The sequence below is a fragment of the Tribolium castaneum genome, chromosome 8, assembly GCF_031307605.1.
Source record: "Tribolium castaneum strain GA2 chromosome 8, icTriCast1.1, whole genome shotgun sequence".
Classification (NCBI taxonomy): Eukaryota; Metazoa; Arthropoda; class Insecta; order Coleoptera; family Tenebrionidae; genus Tribolium; species Tribolium castaneum.
This window is the reverse complement of record NC_087401.1, coordinates 13,316,533-13,336,481: the sequence shown is the minus strand read 5'-3', so window position 1 is coordinate 13,336,481 and position 19,949 is coordinate 13,316,533. Positions and strand designations below refer to the sequence as shown.

At 28.9% G+C, this 19,949-nt stretch overlaps 1 protein-coding gene across 2 annotated transcripts in view; it reads left to right on the top strand.

The window, feature by feature from the left end:
• The first annotated feature begins 2,108 nt into the window (after window positions 1-2,108).
• LOC662086 (uncharacterized protein) overlaps window positions 2,109-19,949 on the top strand; it is a 35,921-nt gene continuing 18,080 nt past the window's right edge. For both annotated transcript variants that reach the window (XM_008196608.3, XM_008196607.3), the window contains exons 1-2: window positions 2,109-2,433; window positions 17,099-17,839. In XM_008196608.3, coding sequence (XP_008194830.2) covers window positions 17,118-17,839 — 722 coding nt within the window. In that variant the 5' untranslated portion in view covers window positions 2,109-2,433; window positions 17,099-17,117. The remainder of the gene's footprint in view (window positions 2,434-17,098; window positions 17,840-19,949) is intronic.

The window sequence follows — 19,949 nt, the reverse complement described above, 5'->3', positions numbered from 1 at the left end:
CAATTAAATAGAAATGCGGATTTAGGGAGATTTTTTTGATTATTAATTGCTTTTGGGAAAACGTAAAGTTCCGGATGTAGGGAGATATTAATTTTTTAGTTTTTTAAAACTGTGATTAGATTTTTTTGTCGCATTTTGTTATTTTTAGTATGAACTTAGGGAGATTGTATTTTGTTTTGTCATGGATTTAGGAAGATTTTGTCTTTTTTAATAGTATTTTTTTGGAAGCTCTAGAATTAGAGTTTTATTCGTTCCGATTTATCCAGGCGCGGATTTAGGGAATTTTTAAAAATATTTTTGTGAAGTCACAAAAATTAAAATTTTTTTCGTCTCAGCTATTTAAATTTTTTATTATTTTTGTGTTTTGTAGAAAGCTCTGAAATTAGGTTATTTTTCTGTCTCAGTTATTTCCAGAACCGACTTGGGCAAACTTGATATTTTTGTGTTTTTTTAAAAGCATTGACTTAGAGTGAAATTAATTTCAATTATTAATTAATTATTTAATTAATTAAAAAAAATGAAGTTATCAACCCTCAGCTTCAAAAAATCAATATTCACACAATGAAACAAGAAATAAAAAAATAGATGTGTACATATAATGGGTAATTAATTCCAAAAAAAACTGTTATAGTATTAATAAACTCCATATCTTAAAAAATAATTTTACGCAAGACCTTTTGTCTTTTTCCTTCATCATTCATTTTCGCTAAAAGTTATGCAAACCAACCTTCCACCGAGTCTAGAAAGCCGTAGACCGTAGATTGTACTTTGTTTTTTTTTTTGGGGAATTTTTGAGATAAGGAATTTTTCTATCTCAATTATTTACAGGCGCGGATTTAGGAAGGTTTTGTTTCTTCATAGTGGTATTTTTTGTTCGTCTCAAGGTATCCAGGCGCGGATTTAGGGAGATTTTTTAAAATATTTTGTGAAGTCACAAAAATTAAAGTTTTTTTTTTCGTCTCAACTATTTATAATTTTTATTTTTTTTGTGTTTTGTAGAAAGCTTTGAAATTAGGTTATTTTTCTGTCTCAGTTATTTCCAGCACGGACTTGGGCAAACTTGATATTTTTGTGTTTTTTTGAAAGCATTGACTTAGAGTTTCTTCGTTTGAATTGTTCAGTTTTTTTTTGGAATGACTGAAATTTTGTTACAACTATTAATTAATTATCTAATTAACTTAAAAAGGTTAAATTATCATAACAGCTCCAAAAATCAATATTCACACAATGAAACTAGAAATAAAAAAATAGATATGTACATATAATGGGCAATTAATTCCAAAAAAAAACGGTTATAGTATTAATAAACTCCATATCTTAAAAAATAATTTTACGCAAGACCTCTTGTCTTTTTCCTTCATCATTCATTTTCGCTAAAAGTTATGCAAACCAACCTTCCACCGAGTCTAGAAAGCCGTAGACCGTAGATTGTATTTTGTTTTTTTTTTGGGGGGAATTTTTGAGATAAGGAATTTTTCTATCTCAATTATTTACAGGCGCGGATTTAGGAAGGTTTTGTTTCTTCATAGTAGTATTTTTTGTTCGTCTCAAGTTATCCAGGCGCGGATTTAGGGAGATTTTTTAAATATTTTGTGAAGTCACAAAAATTAAAGTTTTTTTTTTCGTCTCAACTATTTATAATTTTTATTTTTTTTTGTATTTTATAGGAAGCTCTGAAATTAGGTTATTTTTCTGTCTCAGTTATTTCCAGCACGGACTTGGGAAACTTGATATTTTTGTGTTTTTTTGAAAGCATTGACTTAGAGTTTCTTCGTTTTAATTCTTCAGTTTTTTTTTGAAATGACTGAAATTAATATCAATTATTAATTAATTATTTATTTAATTTATTTTAAATCAATATTCACACAATGAAACAAGAAATAAAAAAATAGATACGTACATATAATGGTCAATTAATCCCAAAAAAAAGTTATACCTGTATTAATAAACTCTCTGAAAATACTTTTACGCAAGACCTCTTGTCTTTTTCCTTCATCTTTTTCGCTAAAAGTTATGCAAACCAACCTTCCACCGAGTCTAGAAAGCCGTAGACCTCCCATTTCAAAAACCCCAACTAAATTGCTTCACTCACTCGCTCAAATTGCCAAAACCCAATCAATCAAACTTGCGGTCGGCACCCATTATCAGTCCCAACCGCAACAGACCCATCTCCAACCATCCCAAATCAAATCTCATCGAAAGTGACCAAATCCCAACCATTTAAAAAACCACACCAGCAAACACAACCGTTTTCCTCCACAGCACCGTGACTGAAATTCACTCACTCCACGCCAAAAGTCAGTCACTTGCAAGAATCGGCGCTGAGTGCTCCCGTGCTATACCGAGTGAGTTGAACGCGCGATGAGACGCTGAGCTGTGCTTTTGTGAAATTATGTGACCCTTTGGGCTACCAGATGCGGGATTATCTCAAAGGTCGGTTGGACGATTTTTGAGTGAAAGGCAATTTTTGGCACTTTTCACTCGCAAGTGTCTGGTGTTGTTCCCACACTTTTAATTTCGGTCAATTGTTCCTCTAATTAATTAGGAAGACGATTTCTAAACGCATAAACAAATCTTCTCGGTGTGAATGAGATGCGTGATGCGTTCGTTCCGACTTTTCGTTCGCAAAAACTATACACAATTAAATGCTCTAATTGATTCGAAAAGAAATTGCGTTAGTTGATGGTAGGTACGGGTAGAAAAGTGTGAAAAGTATCGGTGATTGCAAGTTGGTGGTGTTGCGTCATACGGCCTTTGGAAAATAAAGGAATTGTTTATTATTCAAACGAAAAAATAAAATAGGTTGTGCACCGAGCTGTTCCAACTTTCCCGGTCAACGTTTTAATTATTCTTAATGAAATTTAAACAAGTGCAGAGCTAAAAGCGGAAACAATCAATGAAACATTTATTTTGCACTATCTCGAAACAAATCTTAAAAGTTTAGCCAAAAACTGTTGATTTTGTGTTATGTAACAAAAAATACTAGGAAACCTTACAAAATCATAACGCACAAGAATTTCATTAGACAAATAGAAACCAAATGAAAATTTTTGCGAGAATTTGATTTGACTTTTTCTAACCAAAACTAGACAAGAAATTGCCAAATGTAATGCAAAACTCTGAAAAAAAAAGTGAAAAAAAAATTTGAAATTTCGTCAAAGTAAAATAAAAATAATGAAAATTGGACCTCGAAAGTTTGACTCATTTTCCTCAAGCTCCAATTCGAGAGATTTTTCTTAAAACAAAGCAGGAAATCACAAGTCTAATGTTTTTATTTTTATTTTTTGATTGCCGACTTATTTACCTGTTTTATGTTTTAACGGAAATTAAAAATTTCGTTTGTTTTATGGTAGTAGACTTTTTTGAAAATTTTCTGCGATAACAAATAAGCCAAATAATCACTCTGAAAGAAAGAACCTTTCCAGTCACCAAAAACCTGACAGATATTTGAACATTTTTCTAACATTTTTCACAAAATCACAATTAACCACTTTCTCGACTTCTTTTTGTTCTAATTTTTGTCTTGAACTTCGCAAAACATCCGTGGAAATCGAAAACTATTTGGTCTTAAAACTGGACCAAATAATTTCAACTTTAAATCGAAATAATTTGATAGTAGGTACAGAGAACGATTTTCACTACTTTAATAAGCGTTTTCAGTAGTAAGTACTATAATTTAAGACAAAGTTGTTAAAAAAAAAAACAAAACAGAAATATGCATAATTAAGCCCGAAATGCCTAATTTTTGCCTTTTTTGTTCAATTTAAAGCTTCTTTACACAGAGAGAGTGTTTTTTTTATTTAATTATTTCATTGTTTTATTATTATTTTTTATTTATTTTTGCTGTTTTGTTCGTTTAAGTTTTCTATGTGTTAAAGTTCAAATGAAAATTGTTCAAAATCAAAGGAAGAATGAAGATTTTGTGGTGAAACGGTTGATTTTTGTACAGTGGAACAAAAAATTCTGTTTTTCACAAATTAAAATTTCAAATTTTAATTCACAAATGTATTTTATTTTCAAGAAATTTTCTTGAAAATTCACTTTTTTGACTAAAACAAGGAAGAAAATCGTAAAATCAAGCAAAGTTTTGAACAAAACAATCAAAGAAACTGGTAACATCGTCAGTACTTAAGTAATTTTCGCCAAACTTGCTATTTTAATTGTGGAATAGTTACATTTCTATGTTTTCTGTTTGTTGCCAAATCAATTTTTTTAGATTTCTATACATAAAAAAGACGACCTTTAAAATTTAATCTAGATTATTATTTTGATGGTTTAATAGACATATTAACGAACTCATAACGTCATCATGTGCGATGTCATTATTTGATGAAACTTTTACGAAAATATTTGCAAATGTCATAAATTTCAGGGAACGTTCATGCAAGATTATCACTCATACTCGTTTTTTTTTAAACAAAATTTAAATTAGACAAAAATTTTAGATCAATTTTTTACTTTCAAAATTAAGACATTACCAATCGTCACAAAAATCTCTAACCGACTAAAGTAAAAATTTTTGTTTAAAAAAGGCAAGTTCCAAAAAAAATGTAGAAAAAATTCTTTTTGTAAGACCCTACAGCACTCATTCTTCAAAATAAAAAAATAAATAAATAAATTACTCGTGGCAAGCCATTCGTTTTTTAAACTTGAATTCGTGTTATTTAATATACTATTTATAAATGTATACATTAAGAGGTAAAATCTCCACTTTTTTTCTTAATACTTCTCTAAATAACATACCTCTTACACTTTATTCTTTACCCCTAATACATTACATCATCAGAATTCTTCACTTTTTTGAATGTTGTAAATTATATAATTGTATAATAATATATAATTCTAAGTATAATTCTAAGTCTGTAAAGGTCAAATTTTTGGAATATTTTTCTTCGTAATTTGTAATGTTTTGAATAAATGTTATGATTGTTTCAATTTTGTCAGGATTTTTTTTTTTTTTGGAATTTCTTTTTATATATTTTTTTGTATTGTTTATATATTGTAAGAACTACTCGTCTTTTTGTTATATTGTCCACTATAAACTTTAAGTCTGTTGGAGATAAATAATAATTAAATTATTATTGTTACTATTATTATAAATTCATTATTTTTTTCTAAAGTTTGTTGGAATTTATATAACGCACTGAAGAGCTTAAGCGCCAATTTGTATACACCCTGTATGAGTAGTAAAAGTATATTTTTAGTAAACTCACTTTATACAGGGTGAATTTGTGATGAATTTGAATTTGTCATGACCAGACGAAATAAAAACCCTTGTATCAGTCCGTACTTTCTTCAGAAATTTTTATTAACCCACCTGTTGAGAGCCACTGTGTGGTTTATCGTTGTTTGTTAACAGTTAATTTTTTTATAAAACTAAATGAAGATGGTAGCCTGTGGGTGTTTTGAGAATTTTTCAAAATCGTAGCTAAAGTGCTCATTTGTGTGGGAGGTTCAAATCCTTGTCCTGGCCATGAAAACTTTTGTTTTTTTTTTCGTAAAATTTAATGATAAAATACAAATTGAAATAGAAGAACAACATAATGGACCAAAAAGTTAATACACTTCTTTTGTTTTGTCAATAATATTTAAATATACGCAAATTTTTATAATTCTAGTTCAGCGGTTCTCAAAATTTGGTACTTGTCTTTCTTGAAGATCTTGATCTAGTTACTTGATAAGGTACAACTCACACAATAACACAACAAAAATTTTAATTAGTAGTTTTCTTGTAAACACGCGTGTTGTTGTTTGTTGTTTATTTCTTAATAAAACACCGAAATGGATAATAAAAAAATAGGTTTATGGCAGCATAAACAACTAAGCAAATCATCCGCCAAGCTTGAAATAGTTTTATTTGAATAATTTTCAAACAAGCGACAATTAAATGCAACAGTTAGGCCTCCGAATAAAGCCATACAGAAATTGCAAAATTCCTTCCAGTCCCCGTTCTCGTCTCATATATCCCACATGCCGCCATCAATCCACTTTTTTCAATCCTAACAGTACACAAGCATTTGAAATTAAACAATTCTCGCAAAGAAGTAGTCCACACGCTTTCTACTTAACAAAATCGAAAAACCGTTCCAACATTTTTTCCGATACTTTTGCTTTCTTGCCAAATCCTTTAACGGCGCGAGCACTGGCCCACATGGGCACCCGCACGTAATAGCAATTATCAAAAAACGGCCTCGTTTCAACCATAATTCTTATCTCATCGCCTGAGAGACGGAAGGAAGTCGCATCCTTGGCCCGCTTTGCGATCAAGATCGGCCATGAAATTTGACACTTGGCGGCCGTTGACCCCGCTGCCAACTTGACGAAACTTGCAGATCGCGTGCCGTGGGCAATTGCTCGTGAAACGACCGAAAAATTGTCATGGCGTGACGAAACAAGCGATAAACGAATTATGACAGACATGGAAAAAATTGTTAACTTGATTCGCCGTTACGTTGGAACATGTGACGTTTTATCCGTCATTTCTAACTTGTAGAAGAAGAAAATTTTGCAACGACCATCTGCCGACAATGTCGCACACTTTCTCACGTTTCCGGAGAAGAGATATGGTCGGCCTCAAAAGACCGTACTTTTCGAAAAGTTGGTTTCGAAACGTTGGCTAATGAATTTTTGTGAAAAATTGTGATTTATTCCGACGTGTTGCGTAACAGCCGGCTTGAAAGGACAGTGAATGGCGATAATTATCTCAAATGAGTTGATTTAGTCGCCTCTCTAATTATTATTTTATTTGGAGAATTGGAAAATGCCAAAAAACCGCAATCAGGCTGCAGTTTTGTTAATTCTCTTCGTAACGTCGTACGTAACACAATAATTATTTGTATGGCATTTGAGATAATCACAAATTTGAATATTCTATTTTACTAATGATATTCATTTATGGTAATAGCTTAGAACGAAAGTAATTTAATGGCGAACTTTGTAAACAGGAATGTGATGAATAAGCAATTAGTAAAATGGGAATTGTTTGCGAAAAGTTCATTTTTGCACATTCACTTTTCAACTTACGGATTTTTGGACCAAATGAACCGGTTTTGCAACAGATGGGATAAAAAAGATTAAAATGATAAAGTAAATGAGTAAAAAATTGTCACAAGGAGAAATCGAAAAAAATTAACCAACTTGGCTTTATTCTTTATTCATACTAATGTCCGCCAACTTGTGTTAACTTTTTTCTAGTTCTCTGTTTTTTTTTTATTTTTTGGTTTATATTTTTTATATCTCTTTCTGCATTCTCCTGCTTATTTTTTTGTTAGTGATTTTCAAATCCAGTTTTTTGAATATATTTTTGTAAATTTTATGGCTTTTTCAATCAGTTAGTTTGTTTTTCTTTCTGTTATGTTTAGCACCTTGTTTTAAGTCTCAGGTCAAAAATTTACAAAATAAATTTTAAACTCGTTGTTCTAAGTTATTTTCAATAAAAATCTGTAACAAAGACACGAACAAAAAAAATAAAAGAACATAAAAAACCGAAAATAACACAAAACAAAATACAAAAATTTCAAAAGTTGAAGATGACCTGCCAATTAAATAACAAAGTAAACAGATCAAGGTTTTTATATATTTTTTATTCGCTTCTTATTTTATTTAGAAGGACTTGAAAGTTCTTTATTCATACTAATGTACCCCAATATTTTTAACCTTTTATCAAATTCTGTGTTTTTTTGTTTGTCATTGATGCTCTACGTATAATTTTTCCTTTTTTTTTTAATAATGTTTTTTATGTTTCGCAAAAATTTAAAGGTAGATAGAGAAAAGCAAGACAAATCGATCAAGTAAAATTTATATAAATCAAAAAATCGTCCTGAAATTAAAGTCCCAAATTTTGAGAACCGCTGAACTAGAATTATAAAAATTAGCGTAAATTTTAATACTATTGACAAAACAGTAGAGATGAATTTTTTTTAGTTCACTAACACGTTATTCTACAATTTCAATTTGTGTTTTATTATAAAATTTTACGAAAAAAAAACAAAAATGTTTTTTGCCAGGACCGGGATTAGAACGTCCCACTCAAATGAACATGTTAGCTTCAATTTTGAAAAATTTTCCAACCGCCTACACGCCACCATCTCCATTTTGTTTAATGAAAAAATTAACTGCTAATAAACTACTATAGGCCTCACAGTGGCTCTCAACAGGTGGGTTAAGAAAAATTTTTGAAGAAAATACGCACTTTTTGGAAAAATGATATGAGGGTTTTTAACTCGTCTGATCATTACAAATTCACACAAAAAATATTGCTAAGATATTCCCTAACATCCTGTATATATTTTTACAAATTGCTGCATTGCTTCGTTTAAACGTTCTTTAAAAATGCACTAAATTGTTAAATTGTGTTGTAAACAGTATGTAAATGTAAAGGTTTACTATCGTAAATAAATAATAATAATAATTATGTATAATAATAATAATCAATCATTATTATTATTATTATTATTATTATTATTATTATTATTATATCATTATTATTATATTTTAAACTTTCTTTCTTCGTAGTGTTATTTCTTAGTGTTATTTATTGTTGTTAGTGGTTTTCAAATATATAGTTTTTATTACTGTAAATTTAATGAAAAAAATTAGTAATAAAAGCACGAACAAGAAAAGAGAAAAGAACATGAAAACCGAAAATAATACAATAGAAAATAGACAAATTTTAGAGATTAAGAATGTATCCGGTCAAATAAATAACAAAGTAAACAGATAAAAGCTTTAAATACATTAAATAAAAAAGACTAACACTGTAGAATATAAAAAAATAATTGTAAAAAGAAGAAGAAAGTACAAGAAATGGTAATACAAAACAAAAAATTTTAAGTAAAAATTGCAGATAATGAATAAACATGAAATAAAAATGAAAATACAAATAAAAAGATGAATAAACAACTAAAAAAAAATAATAAGTTTACAGAAACTTTTTTATCTTTGAACATACCCATTATTTCCTATGTTTAATTTGAAAAAATTCATATCAATGTAATCATCGGTTAAGAGTAAGAGGTAATTATTATTATTATTATTATTATTATTATTATTATTATTATTATTATTATTATTATTATTATTATTATTATTATTATATCATTATTATTATATTTTAAACTTTCTTTCTTCGTAGTGTTATTTATTGTTGTTAGTGGTTTTCAAATATATAGTTTTTATTACTGTAGAATTAATGAAAAAATTAGTAATAAAAGCACGAACAAGAAAAGAGAAAAGATCATGAAAACCGAAAATAATACAATAGAAATTAAACAAATTTTAGAGGTTGAGAATGTATCCTGTCAAATAAATGACAAAGTAAACAAATAAAAGCTTTAAATAAACTAAATAAAAAAAACTAACACTGTAGAATATAAAAAATTAATTATAAAAAAAGATGGAAATAGAAGAAATTGCAATACGAAACAAAAAATTTAAAGCAAAAATCGCAAAAAACTAATAAACATGAAATAAATCTAAAAATACAAATAAAAGGATGAATAAACAACTAAAAAAAACAATAAGTTTACAGAAACTTTTTTATCTTTGAACATCCTCATTATTTCCTATGTTTAATTTAAAAAAACAATTCGATGTAATCATCGGTTAAGAGTAAGAGGTAAAGAATGATAAATTAACAAATTAATTAAATTAAATTAATAAAGTAAATGAAATTAAATTAATATTTAACAAATATTCGACATTACTTCAGGTAGTTATTTTTGGGTGTCATTAGTAACCTAAATTAGATCAATATTTTTTCGAATAGAACATTGGACTATGTTTACAGTTAAAAAAATATCTTTGTATAATTGACAATTGTACAGGAATATATACATAGAGTATTAGTTTTTACTCGGTCGGTTCGAACGTTTAAGTGACTAACCCTGTATATACAAATAGGAAAATGGGTTTACTTCCACATTCTATTTAACACTCTCGCCTTTAATTTAGTTGATTTATTTTTATTTTTTATTGATTTATTTCTGTTTGCGTGCTTTTAACTCTTCATTGCTTTTATATTTTATCGACTTGAGGGTTATTTGCAAACCGTTCCGTTTGAATAAAACTTTTTGCTCTCAACTCCATTACAATAACAAGCATAAGCGCTATAATTTGTCCATTATCTCGGCTATTATTCTAACATTCTCCCACTAAACTGTTAAATGCTTTTCTATTCCCAGCAAACAGATTTAACGACACTGGATTTCCATCTAATTTCACAGCAGCAGCAAACGGCTCGTGCGTCAAACTCGACCGCAAAAACGAGTAACAGGTACCTGACGTTAGCAAGTGTGTTATTAAGTCATAAAAGCGCCTCCGGGGACCTAATAAACTCATATCCATACACAACAAGTGAAAGTAATGCAATGTAATGGATGATTTAATGCGAGCACGAGCCGAAGGCGACACAAAACACACTCAAAATTGTCCATTTAGCACAGATTTGAAGCGATATCAAAGCGCACTTCTTGCGGTACCACTTGCGGACCACGACATGTGTCTGATGGCACCTCTTCAGCACAATTTTTGCATAATTGGAGAGCCGTTAGCCAGCTTTTGTTTCGGCTAATTGTGCGGCATCTAACTGTAGTTTGAGATGAAAGGGGTGCGAATTTTGCAAGGAACGAATCGTTTCTTGAAACCAAGCACTTCCTGCTCTTTTCGCGTACAGTTAGGAATCAGGTATTGCCTTTAATTGACCGATGCGTGTTAACAACAGTTAAGTCGTTGGTGCACGCATACCTCGGTAAACGTTTCAGGAAAAGTAAAGCGTTCCGAGATAACAATGGGATTATAAAATTTAATTGATGGGATGAAAGTGACCAACTTGTCTTTCGGTTCGGTTATTTATTACGAGAGCATGGAAGAGAAATTAAAACTGCCTCAATCATTTGTCGAAATGAAATCCTAATAAATCCGATTTCGTTCATTTTCTTTTATTTATTGCTGTCGGAGCGGCTTATGAACTAATAATGTTGAGATGAAACGACAAGAAAGTTTTATTGGTCTGGCTACGGTTAGCTAAAGATTAGGATGAAACGACGTACAAAAAAATGGTTCCGTCCTCGATGTCGCCAGAGAGCGCAATTAATTTAAAAAAATTGTTAGCACAAGGCAAACAAGAAAAATTCAGACAATAGTAAGATATAAACATAATGCAAAAAATTTATCGTAAACTATATTAAAAAAAGTTTCAAGCTCTTACCAATTTGCGCTCTGTCTCATATTTTTCAAAACGCTGGAAATACGGTTGAAGATACAAAAAAAGTGTAAGGAACAAAGTTGTAGAGAATTAAATTTCCTACAAAAAAGTCATTAAGGCCATATCTCTATCGTTAACGGTTTAAGCCCTAAAGAAGTTCAAAGACGTTGAAGCGACGGATTCGTTTCATTTTACCGGTGGTCAAGTATTGGAAAGTTAATTTATGCCTAAACCGGTGAAGATAGAAATATGGTGTCGCGGACTTTTTTGTCGAAAATTTAATTCTCTACAACTTTGTTCCTTAGACTTTTTTTTGTAACTTCAACTGTATTCGCAGCGTTTGCAAAAATATAAGATGGACCGCTGATTAATAATTCTTTACCCACCGTCGCATATTTATCAAAACGCTGGGAATACGGTTAAAGATACAAAAAAAGTATAAGGAACAAAGTTGTAGAGAATAAAATTTCCTATAAAAAAGTTAGCGGGACCATATTTCTATCGTTAACGGTTTAGGCCCTAAAGACGTTCAAAGACGCTGAAGCGTCGGATTCGTTTCATTTTACCGGTGGTCAAGTATTGGAGAGTTAATTTATACCTAAACCGTTAAAGATAGAAATATGGTGTCGCGGACTTTTATGTAGAAAATTTAATTCTCTACAACTTTGTTCCTTAGATTTTTTTTGTAACTTCAACCGTATTCGCAACGTTTGCAAAAATATAAGGTGGAACGCTGATCGATAATTTTTTGCGCACCGTCGCATATTTATCAAAACGTTGAGAATACGGTTGAAGATACAAAAAAAGTGTAAGGAACAAAGTTGTAGAGAATTGAATTTCCTACAAAAAAGTCTGCGAGACTATATCCCATATTTTAACCATTTAGGCTCTAAGGTCGCTTAAAGACACTCAAGCGCGGTTTTGCTTTATTTTGCCGGTGGTCAAGTATTGGAAAGTTAATTTATACCAAAACCGTTGAAGATAGAAATGTGGTGTCGCGGACTTTTTTGTAGAAAATTTAATTTTCTACAACTTTGTTTCTTACACTTTTTTTGTATCTTCAACCGTATTCGCAGCTCTTGCAAAAATATAAGGTGGAACGCTGATTGATAATTCTTTGCGCACCGTCGCATATTTATCAAAACGCTGGGAATACGGTTGAAAATACAAAAAAAGTGCAAGAAACAAAGTTGTAGAGAATTAAATTTCCTATAAAAAAGTCCGCGACACCATATTTCTATCTTCAACGGTTTAGGTGTAAATAAATTTTGTGTTACTTGACACCGGTAAAATGAAACAAATCCGTTGCTTTGGCGTCTTTGAGCGTCTTTGGGGCCTAAACCGTTGACGATAGAGATTTGGTCTTGCAGACTTTTTTAAAGCGAATTTAATTCTCTACAAATTTTTTCCCAACATTTTTTTTGTATCTTTAACCGTATTCGCAGCATCTTGAAAAATACGACTCGAAGCGCTAATTTTCAATAATTTTTTTCTCAAGTTTTTTATAAAAATTTCACAGTCTGTTAAGAGTACAAAGCTTAACATTTTCGCATTTTTTCCAAGTATTTAGTGAATTTTTACTCCACTGTACTATTTTTTTTTGAACGATTTTATATATCGTTTCGTCTCCTAACTCATAGTTCTCCGTAGACCTATTAAATCAAATGGTAATAAAACTCGGGCCAAATAATTTGGATTTGTTTAATTAATCGTACAAAGGGGGGCAAAGCCCCTTAATTCATTACGTGAGCAAAGAAGAAACAAGTCGTACATAACCCAGAAAATCTTTCTAGTTTCACTTCATTATAAAAACTGGAATCGTGCGATATCACACGATTTTGATTGATGATGCGTTTCGTGAAACAATGAACAGTTTCCCGAAAGTTAGACGATGAGGAAACGGAAGCTTCAAATATTACGTTTAGTTGTTGACATAACGCTTTCTATTTATTACTATTATTATTATTTTTAAATTGCAAGTTTTATTCTAATTGATTGTTTTCGTTTAAATTCGATTTGAGGCTAACTGACATAAAACAAATAATTTCAATGGAACAGATGGGTTACAGTTAAGTCATTATTTCGTTGCGTAACCGTTCAGTTACTGTAAACCCGCCATGTGGTGATTTTTGATCGCATTTTCGGAAACAAATCGGGTCATCGCAATTAAAGAAAGTCCAACGCGATTTTCCTCAAACCTTTCGCTATGTCGTAAAGAATTTTCCTTGGAAATGCAAATAGTGTGAAAGGTAATTTATCTGCAATTTTCGAATCAGGAGTTAATTTTTTCGCGCAAATGTTTACTTAAGCTCAATCGATTCCTAGCTACCTACGTGTTATTTACACGGTAAACGGCCTCAGATTTTTCAAAATAAAGGTCGACCGCTGTTCGAGCCCGAGATAAACGACCGCTTAATTTATCGATCGAGTAAAAGTGAATTGATTTAGAGCAGGGTAATTGCGCGAATTCATTGGGGATTTTTGCGCTGGAAACGTGCTAGACATGGTTATATTTAGCAAGGCAGTAATTAATTATTATTGCACAACTACCAAACTTTTCAGAAATCAAGTACATAAAACAATTCTCATGTTTCAAAAAGTTTAAAAAATTGTTTTATCATTTTTTTAGTTTGTTCTTAGTTTCCTACTTTTTTATCAACACTCTTCTTTCCCTCCTTTCATTCTTTTTTGACTGCAGCTATTTTATATATTTTTATTTTTATATTTAAATTATTATTTTCTAACTATTTTTGTACATTTATCTTCTCTATAGTTTTCTTTCTAACTTTTCCAAAAATTGATACCTTGTTGCTTGTTTTTTTCTTTTAGGATGTATTATTTGTACTTTTTTCTCTATTTTAATTTCCAGCTGTTTCTTATAAAATTTTTTCTTGATTAAATTTTTAATCTTTATTCTTAATATTATGTTTTCGCATTTTTGTTTTTTTCTTATTTTTTTTATTACTTTGCTTCGTTCTGTGTTCCCAGTTCTGATGCTTATTGTTACTTTATTTCAATATAAATAATATGAATTTTTCATTTCATATTACTATCTTCATTATCACTTTTAAAGCCTTTGATTCTTACACTCGCCAGTTTTAGTCAAAAAAAATTCAAGTTCAAGCTTCTTTCTCTATATTTTTGTATTAATACTACAATTAAAGAGCAAGTTTTTTCCTGCGGTTGTATATTTGGTTTGCCTTCTTATTTTTTTTTTTGTTTTTGAGTAATTTTCGCTATTCCTTTCAAATTATTCTTTTTCAATCAATTTAAACTTGTGCTTTTTTAATATCTTCTACTTTTGTGCTTTTTTCTCCATATTTTTGTATTATTTTGGTGTCTTTAAGAAGTTTATCTTATTCTCGCCTTCAAGTTAAAAGTACTTTTTCTCTTATGCTTTTTTATTTATATTTTTTTCCTTCTTTATAGTATTTGTTTTTGAATTTTTTTTAATATTCAATTCGCACTCGATTTTGTATTATACTTTAATTGTTTCTATTTCAAACTATTTTGATTCAAACTGTCTTTACCATTACTTTTTATTAAAAATTTCCATTTTTAGTCAATTTCAGTTTGTATTTCTGTTAATATTTTTTACTTTCGAGCTTCTTTCTCTATATTTTTGTATAATTTTGATGTTTTTTAAGCATACTTCTTAGAAATTCATATTCTTCTCGACTTTAAATTACAAGTATTTTTTTGTGCTTTTTTTTCTTTTGTTCTTTGTCTTCGTTTCTCTGTCTTTTTCAATATTAAATTCGCGCACGATTATATATTATCTTCAATATCTCATTAATTGTCATCATTTCTGATTGTTTTAGATAAATCTTTCTTTTCCATTATTTTTTTTAAACAAATTTTTATTTTTTAGTCAATTTATGTTTGTGTTTCTTTTGATATCTTCCTCTTTCTGGTTCTTTCTCTAAATTTTTGTATTATTGTATTATTATTATTTTTTTTTATTTTATTATTATTATTATATATTATTTATTATTATTATTTATTTTGTATTATTTGTATTATTTTGGTATTTTTAAGAATTCATCTAATTCGCGTCTTCAAGTTAAAAGTAATTTTTTTCTTGTTCATTTTTATTTATATATTTTCCTTTCTATATTGTCTTTGTTTTTGTATCTTCTTTAATATTCAATTCACACTCGATTTTATATAATCTTCATTACCTTTTAACTGTCACCACTTCAGACTGTTTTAGTTCAAACTGTCTTTATAATTATTGTTTAACAGAAATTTCCATTTTTAGTCAATTTAAGTTTGTGTTTCTTTTAATATTTTTGTCTTTTGTGGTTCTTTCTCTATATTTTTGCATTATTTTGATGTTTTTCATGCATATTTCTTCAAAGTTCATCTTATTCTCGCCTTCAAATTAAGCACTTTTTTATTTTAATTTTTCTTTTTTTCTTCTTTGTTTTAGATTTTGTGTCTCTTTTAATAATTAATTAAAAATTTCCATTTTTTTGTCGATTTAAGTTGAGGTTCTTTTACCCTTTTATACTTTTTTGTTTCTTTCTTTTTATTTTTGTATTATTTTTGTTTATTTAACCATATTTCTTAGAAGTTCATATTTTAGGTTACTATTTTGTGTCACTATTATAGGCTGTTTTAGTTCAATTTTTTTCCCACTACTTTTTAACCACAATTTTCATTTTTAGTCAAGTTTTTGTTTTTGTTAATATTTCATACTTTCGTGCTTCTTTCTTTATATTTTTGTATTATTTTGCTGTATTTTTGGTGCTTTTTTATTTATATTTTTCTTTCTTCGTTCTTCGTCTTTAATTTTCTGACTTTTTCAATGTTCAATTTACACTCGATTTTACATTACATTTACATTATCTTCAAATTAAAAGTAATTTTTTTATTTTTATTTATTTATTTATATATATATTTTTTTATCTTCTTTAATATTCAATTCACACTCGATTTTGTATTATCTTTTTTATCCTTTAACTGTCACCATTTCAGACTGTTTTAGTTCAAACTCTCTTTACCATTATTTTTTAACAAAAATTTCCATTTTTAGTCAATTTAAGTTTGTGTTTCTTTTAATATTTTTCTCTTTCGTGGTACTTTCTCTATATTTTTGCATTATTTTGATGTTTTTCAAGCATTTCTCTTAGAAGTTTATCTTATTTTCGCCTTTAGGTAAAAAGTATTTTTTTCTTGTGCTTTTTCATTCATATTTTTTTTTCTTCCTGTTTTTCCTCTGTTTTTAAGTCTTTTTTAATATTCAATTCACACACTATTTAAATATTATTTTCATTATCCTTTAAATATCACCATTTCAGATTATTTTAATTAAATCTTTCTTTCTATTATTGTGATTTTTTCTCTATATTTTTGTATTATTTTGGTATATTTAAGTTTCGCCTTCAAGTTAAAAGTAATTTTTTTGTGTTTTTTTATTTGTATATTTTTCTTTCTTTCTTATTTGTCTTTGTTTTTGTGTTTTTTTTAATACTCAATTCACACTCGATTTTATATTAATATTTTTATTATCTTAACTATCTACCATTATCTGCTTTATCTATTACAGTCTCATTAACTTTTTTTTGTCAGTCTTTGTCCATTTTATTTCTTGTTTATTTACTTATTTACCTTATTTTTGATATATATTAGTTTCTAGATTTATTATTAACACTTTCGTTTCTTTTTTAACTGATATTTTTATGAGTTTTCTTTTATAATTAATTATTTTCTCAACTTGATTTTGCTTGATTTCTTCAATTTTTTTAATTTGTTACCTTTAAAACCCTTTTTTTCTTACAGTTACTGTGTTGTTTATTTTTTATTCTTCTTATTTTTCCCTTTTTCTTATACTTGTTAGATTTCTTTTGTTTTATTTATTTTATTTTTATTCAGTATAAATTTTGTTTGCAGCTGCCGATACCCACCCACGATGATAATCATGGACAGCGTCGTCATCCCCCGTCCCCCCGCCCTCCCTCCAGTCCCCCTCGCCCCCCCAACCCCCAAACCCCCCAGTCTAACGAGCACAACATCCGGTTTTCGCCTAATGGAGGACCAAGGCGACACCGGAAGCGTCTATTCCATCTACAAGCAAAAAATCGACGCAATGTTCGAGTCCGATTCGAGCACGAACACAAAAAACAGCGTCCAAGCGCGCATCGAGAAAATGTTCAGCGACGTCGCCCAAGACAATGGTATTATTCTGAGCGATGGGACAACCCATCGCTTCTCTGTGGACTACCTGGGCTCGGTCGGTCTAACCGACAAAGTCACAAGTCTCGCAGGCCTCCAAGGGCCGCTCAAAGACCTCTATTTCGCCTACAAAAGGACGACAAGGGCCAAGACACTCACCGGGAAGTTGGAGATTTCCGGCCAAGGGCTCAAAGTGCAATACCAAGGCGAAAAGGGCGACTTGGAGCAAATGAATTCGTTTCCGACCATTGCTGTGTGGTCGGCGGTCAAGTTTGTGATACATAAGACGAGTTATGCTTTTTTGCCACTGATTACCGATCCTGATAATATTGATAAGAAAGCATTGTTTCGGGAGTTGAGCGATGGGGAGAAGAAGTTTATCAATGGGGAGACGCATTCGCCACTTTTTGCAGTCGTGATGAGAAAAATCGGGCTTCAGAAGCAACTAGAGTGCCACGGGTGAGATTTTTTTGTAAATTTGTGGAAAATACAAATTAAAAAAAATATTTTTTTACTAAAATTTTACATACTATAACTTCCTGCGTCATCTAAAATTATTATTGTCAAATGTACAGAGTGTTTAAAAACTGGACAACAATGCAAATTTATGTTTCTTTCATTTTTGGACGTAGCTTTCAATACTCATAATTTTGATCTAATCTTATATTAGCCGTTTCTGCTTAGTTTTAGTTGTTTTTTGTTTATTACACAAAAGCTAAAAATCTCTGAAAAGTAGTAATATATAAAAAAAATAAAGTAGTAATAAATAAATAAATAATAAAAAAAGTAATAAATGTAACATATTTAACTATATTTCCTAGAAGTTCATATTATTCGCGCCTTTAAATTAAAAGTATTTTTTTGTGCTTTTTTATTTATATTTTCCTTTCTTTGTTCTTTGTCTTCATTTCTCTGTCTTTTTTAATGTTCAATTCACACTCGATTTTATATTATCTTTAGTATTGTTTACTATTAATTTTTAACAAAAATTTCAATTTTTTAATCAATTTAAATTTTTGTTTCTTTTAATATTTCCCACTTTCGTGCTTCTTTATTATATGTTTGCATAATTTTGCTATTTTTCAACATATTATTTAGAAGTTCAACTTACTCTCGCCTTCAAATTAAGAGTAATTTTTTTCTTGTCATTTTTTATAAATATGTGTATATATTTTTCCTTTATTGTCTTTGTTTTTGTATCTTTTTTAATATTCAATTTTTTAGTATTATTTAATTGTCACCATTTCAGAATGTTTAAGTTTAAATCTTTGTTTCCCATTATTTTTTAACAAAAATTTCAATTCTTTTGTCAATTTAATTTTGGTTTCTTTTAATATTTTTCACTTTTGTGCTATTTTTTTATATGCTTGCATAATTTTGCTATTTTTAAACACATTATTTAAAAGTTCAACTTACTCTCGCCTTCGAATTTAGAGTAATTTTTTTCTTGTCGTTTTTTTTATATATATATATAATATATATATATATATATATATATATATATATATATATATATATATATATATATATATATATATATATATATATATATATATATATATATATATATATATATACAGCGTGCTCAAAAACTGGCGCACCAACTCAATGGTGTGTGGTAGAGAAGTGGTTACATATAAAGGTAAAAATAGTAAAAAAATTCTTTGTATTAAGATCATTGATAAATAACTAATTTTAGATAAATGATATGTGGCAACGTTGTCTAACAGTCATGATCGCAATAGAATTTAAGCAACAATAAAAATAAATTATTTTTGAAACGGTTTCCTAGGAAATAATTCCCAGTGTTGGCACATCTACACATTGAGATTTTTTTAATAAAATTTAATTTTTTTAAATTAAAAAAAACTGCTAAAATCTGATAGTAAATTTAAAAATAATTATTCATCGTTTTGTTACGGAACGATTACCTGGTATGAAACATAAAAACATAAAAAAATAATGAAAACTAAAGAAGTTAACACAATAAGTTTGTAGCTCCAGATTTTTTAAAATATAACTTTAGGAATTTTTTCAACATTTTTCCCGTAATCTGCACTTGCTTCTCAATAACGTACCACTGAGTTGGTGCGCCAGTTTTTGAGCACCCTGTGTATATATATATATATATATATATATATATATATATATATATATATATATTATATATTATATATATATATATATTATATATTATATATAAATATATATAAATATATATATATATATATTTTTCATTATTGTCTTCGTTTTTGTATCTTGTTTAATATTCAATTCAGACTTGATTTTATATTATCTTTAGTATTATTTAATTGTCACCATTGTAGACTGTTTTAGTTCAAACTATCCTTACCATCATTTTTTAACAAAAATTTTCATTTTTAGTCAATTTGAGTTTGTATTTGTGTTAAAGATAATATTTGCTTTTAGAAATTTTAAAAGTTTTAAAAATTTCAGCAACAATACTACATGGTACAGTCACGATCAAAAAGAATGACACACCTACCCGGCTGGTAGGGGTGTCATTCTATTTGAGTGTGACTGTACTTCCACCACGGATCATTATTCG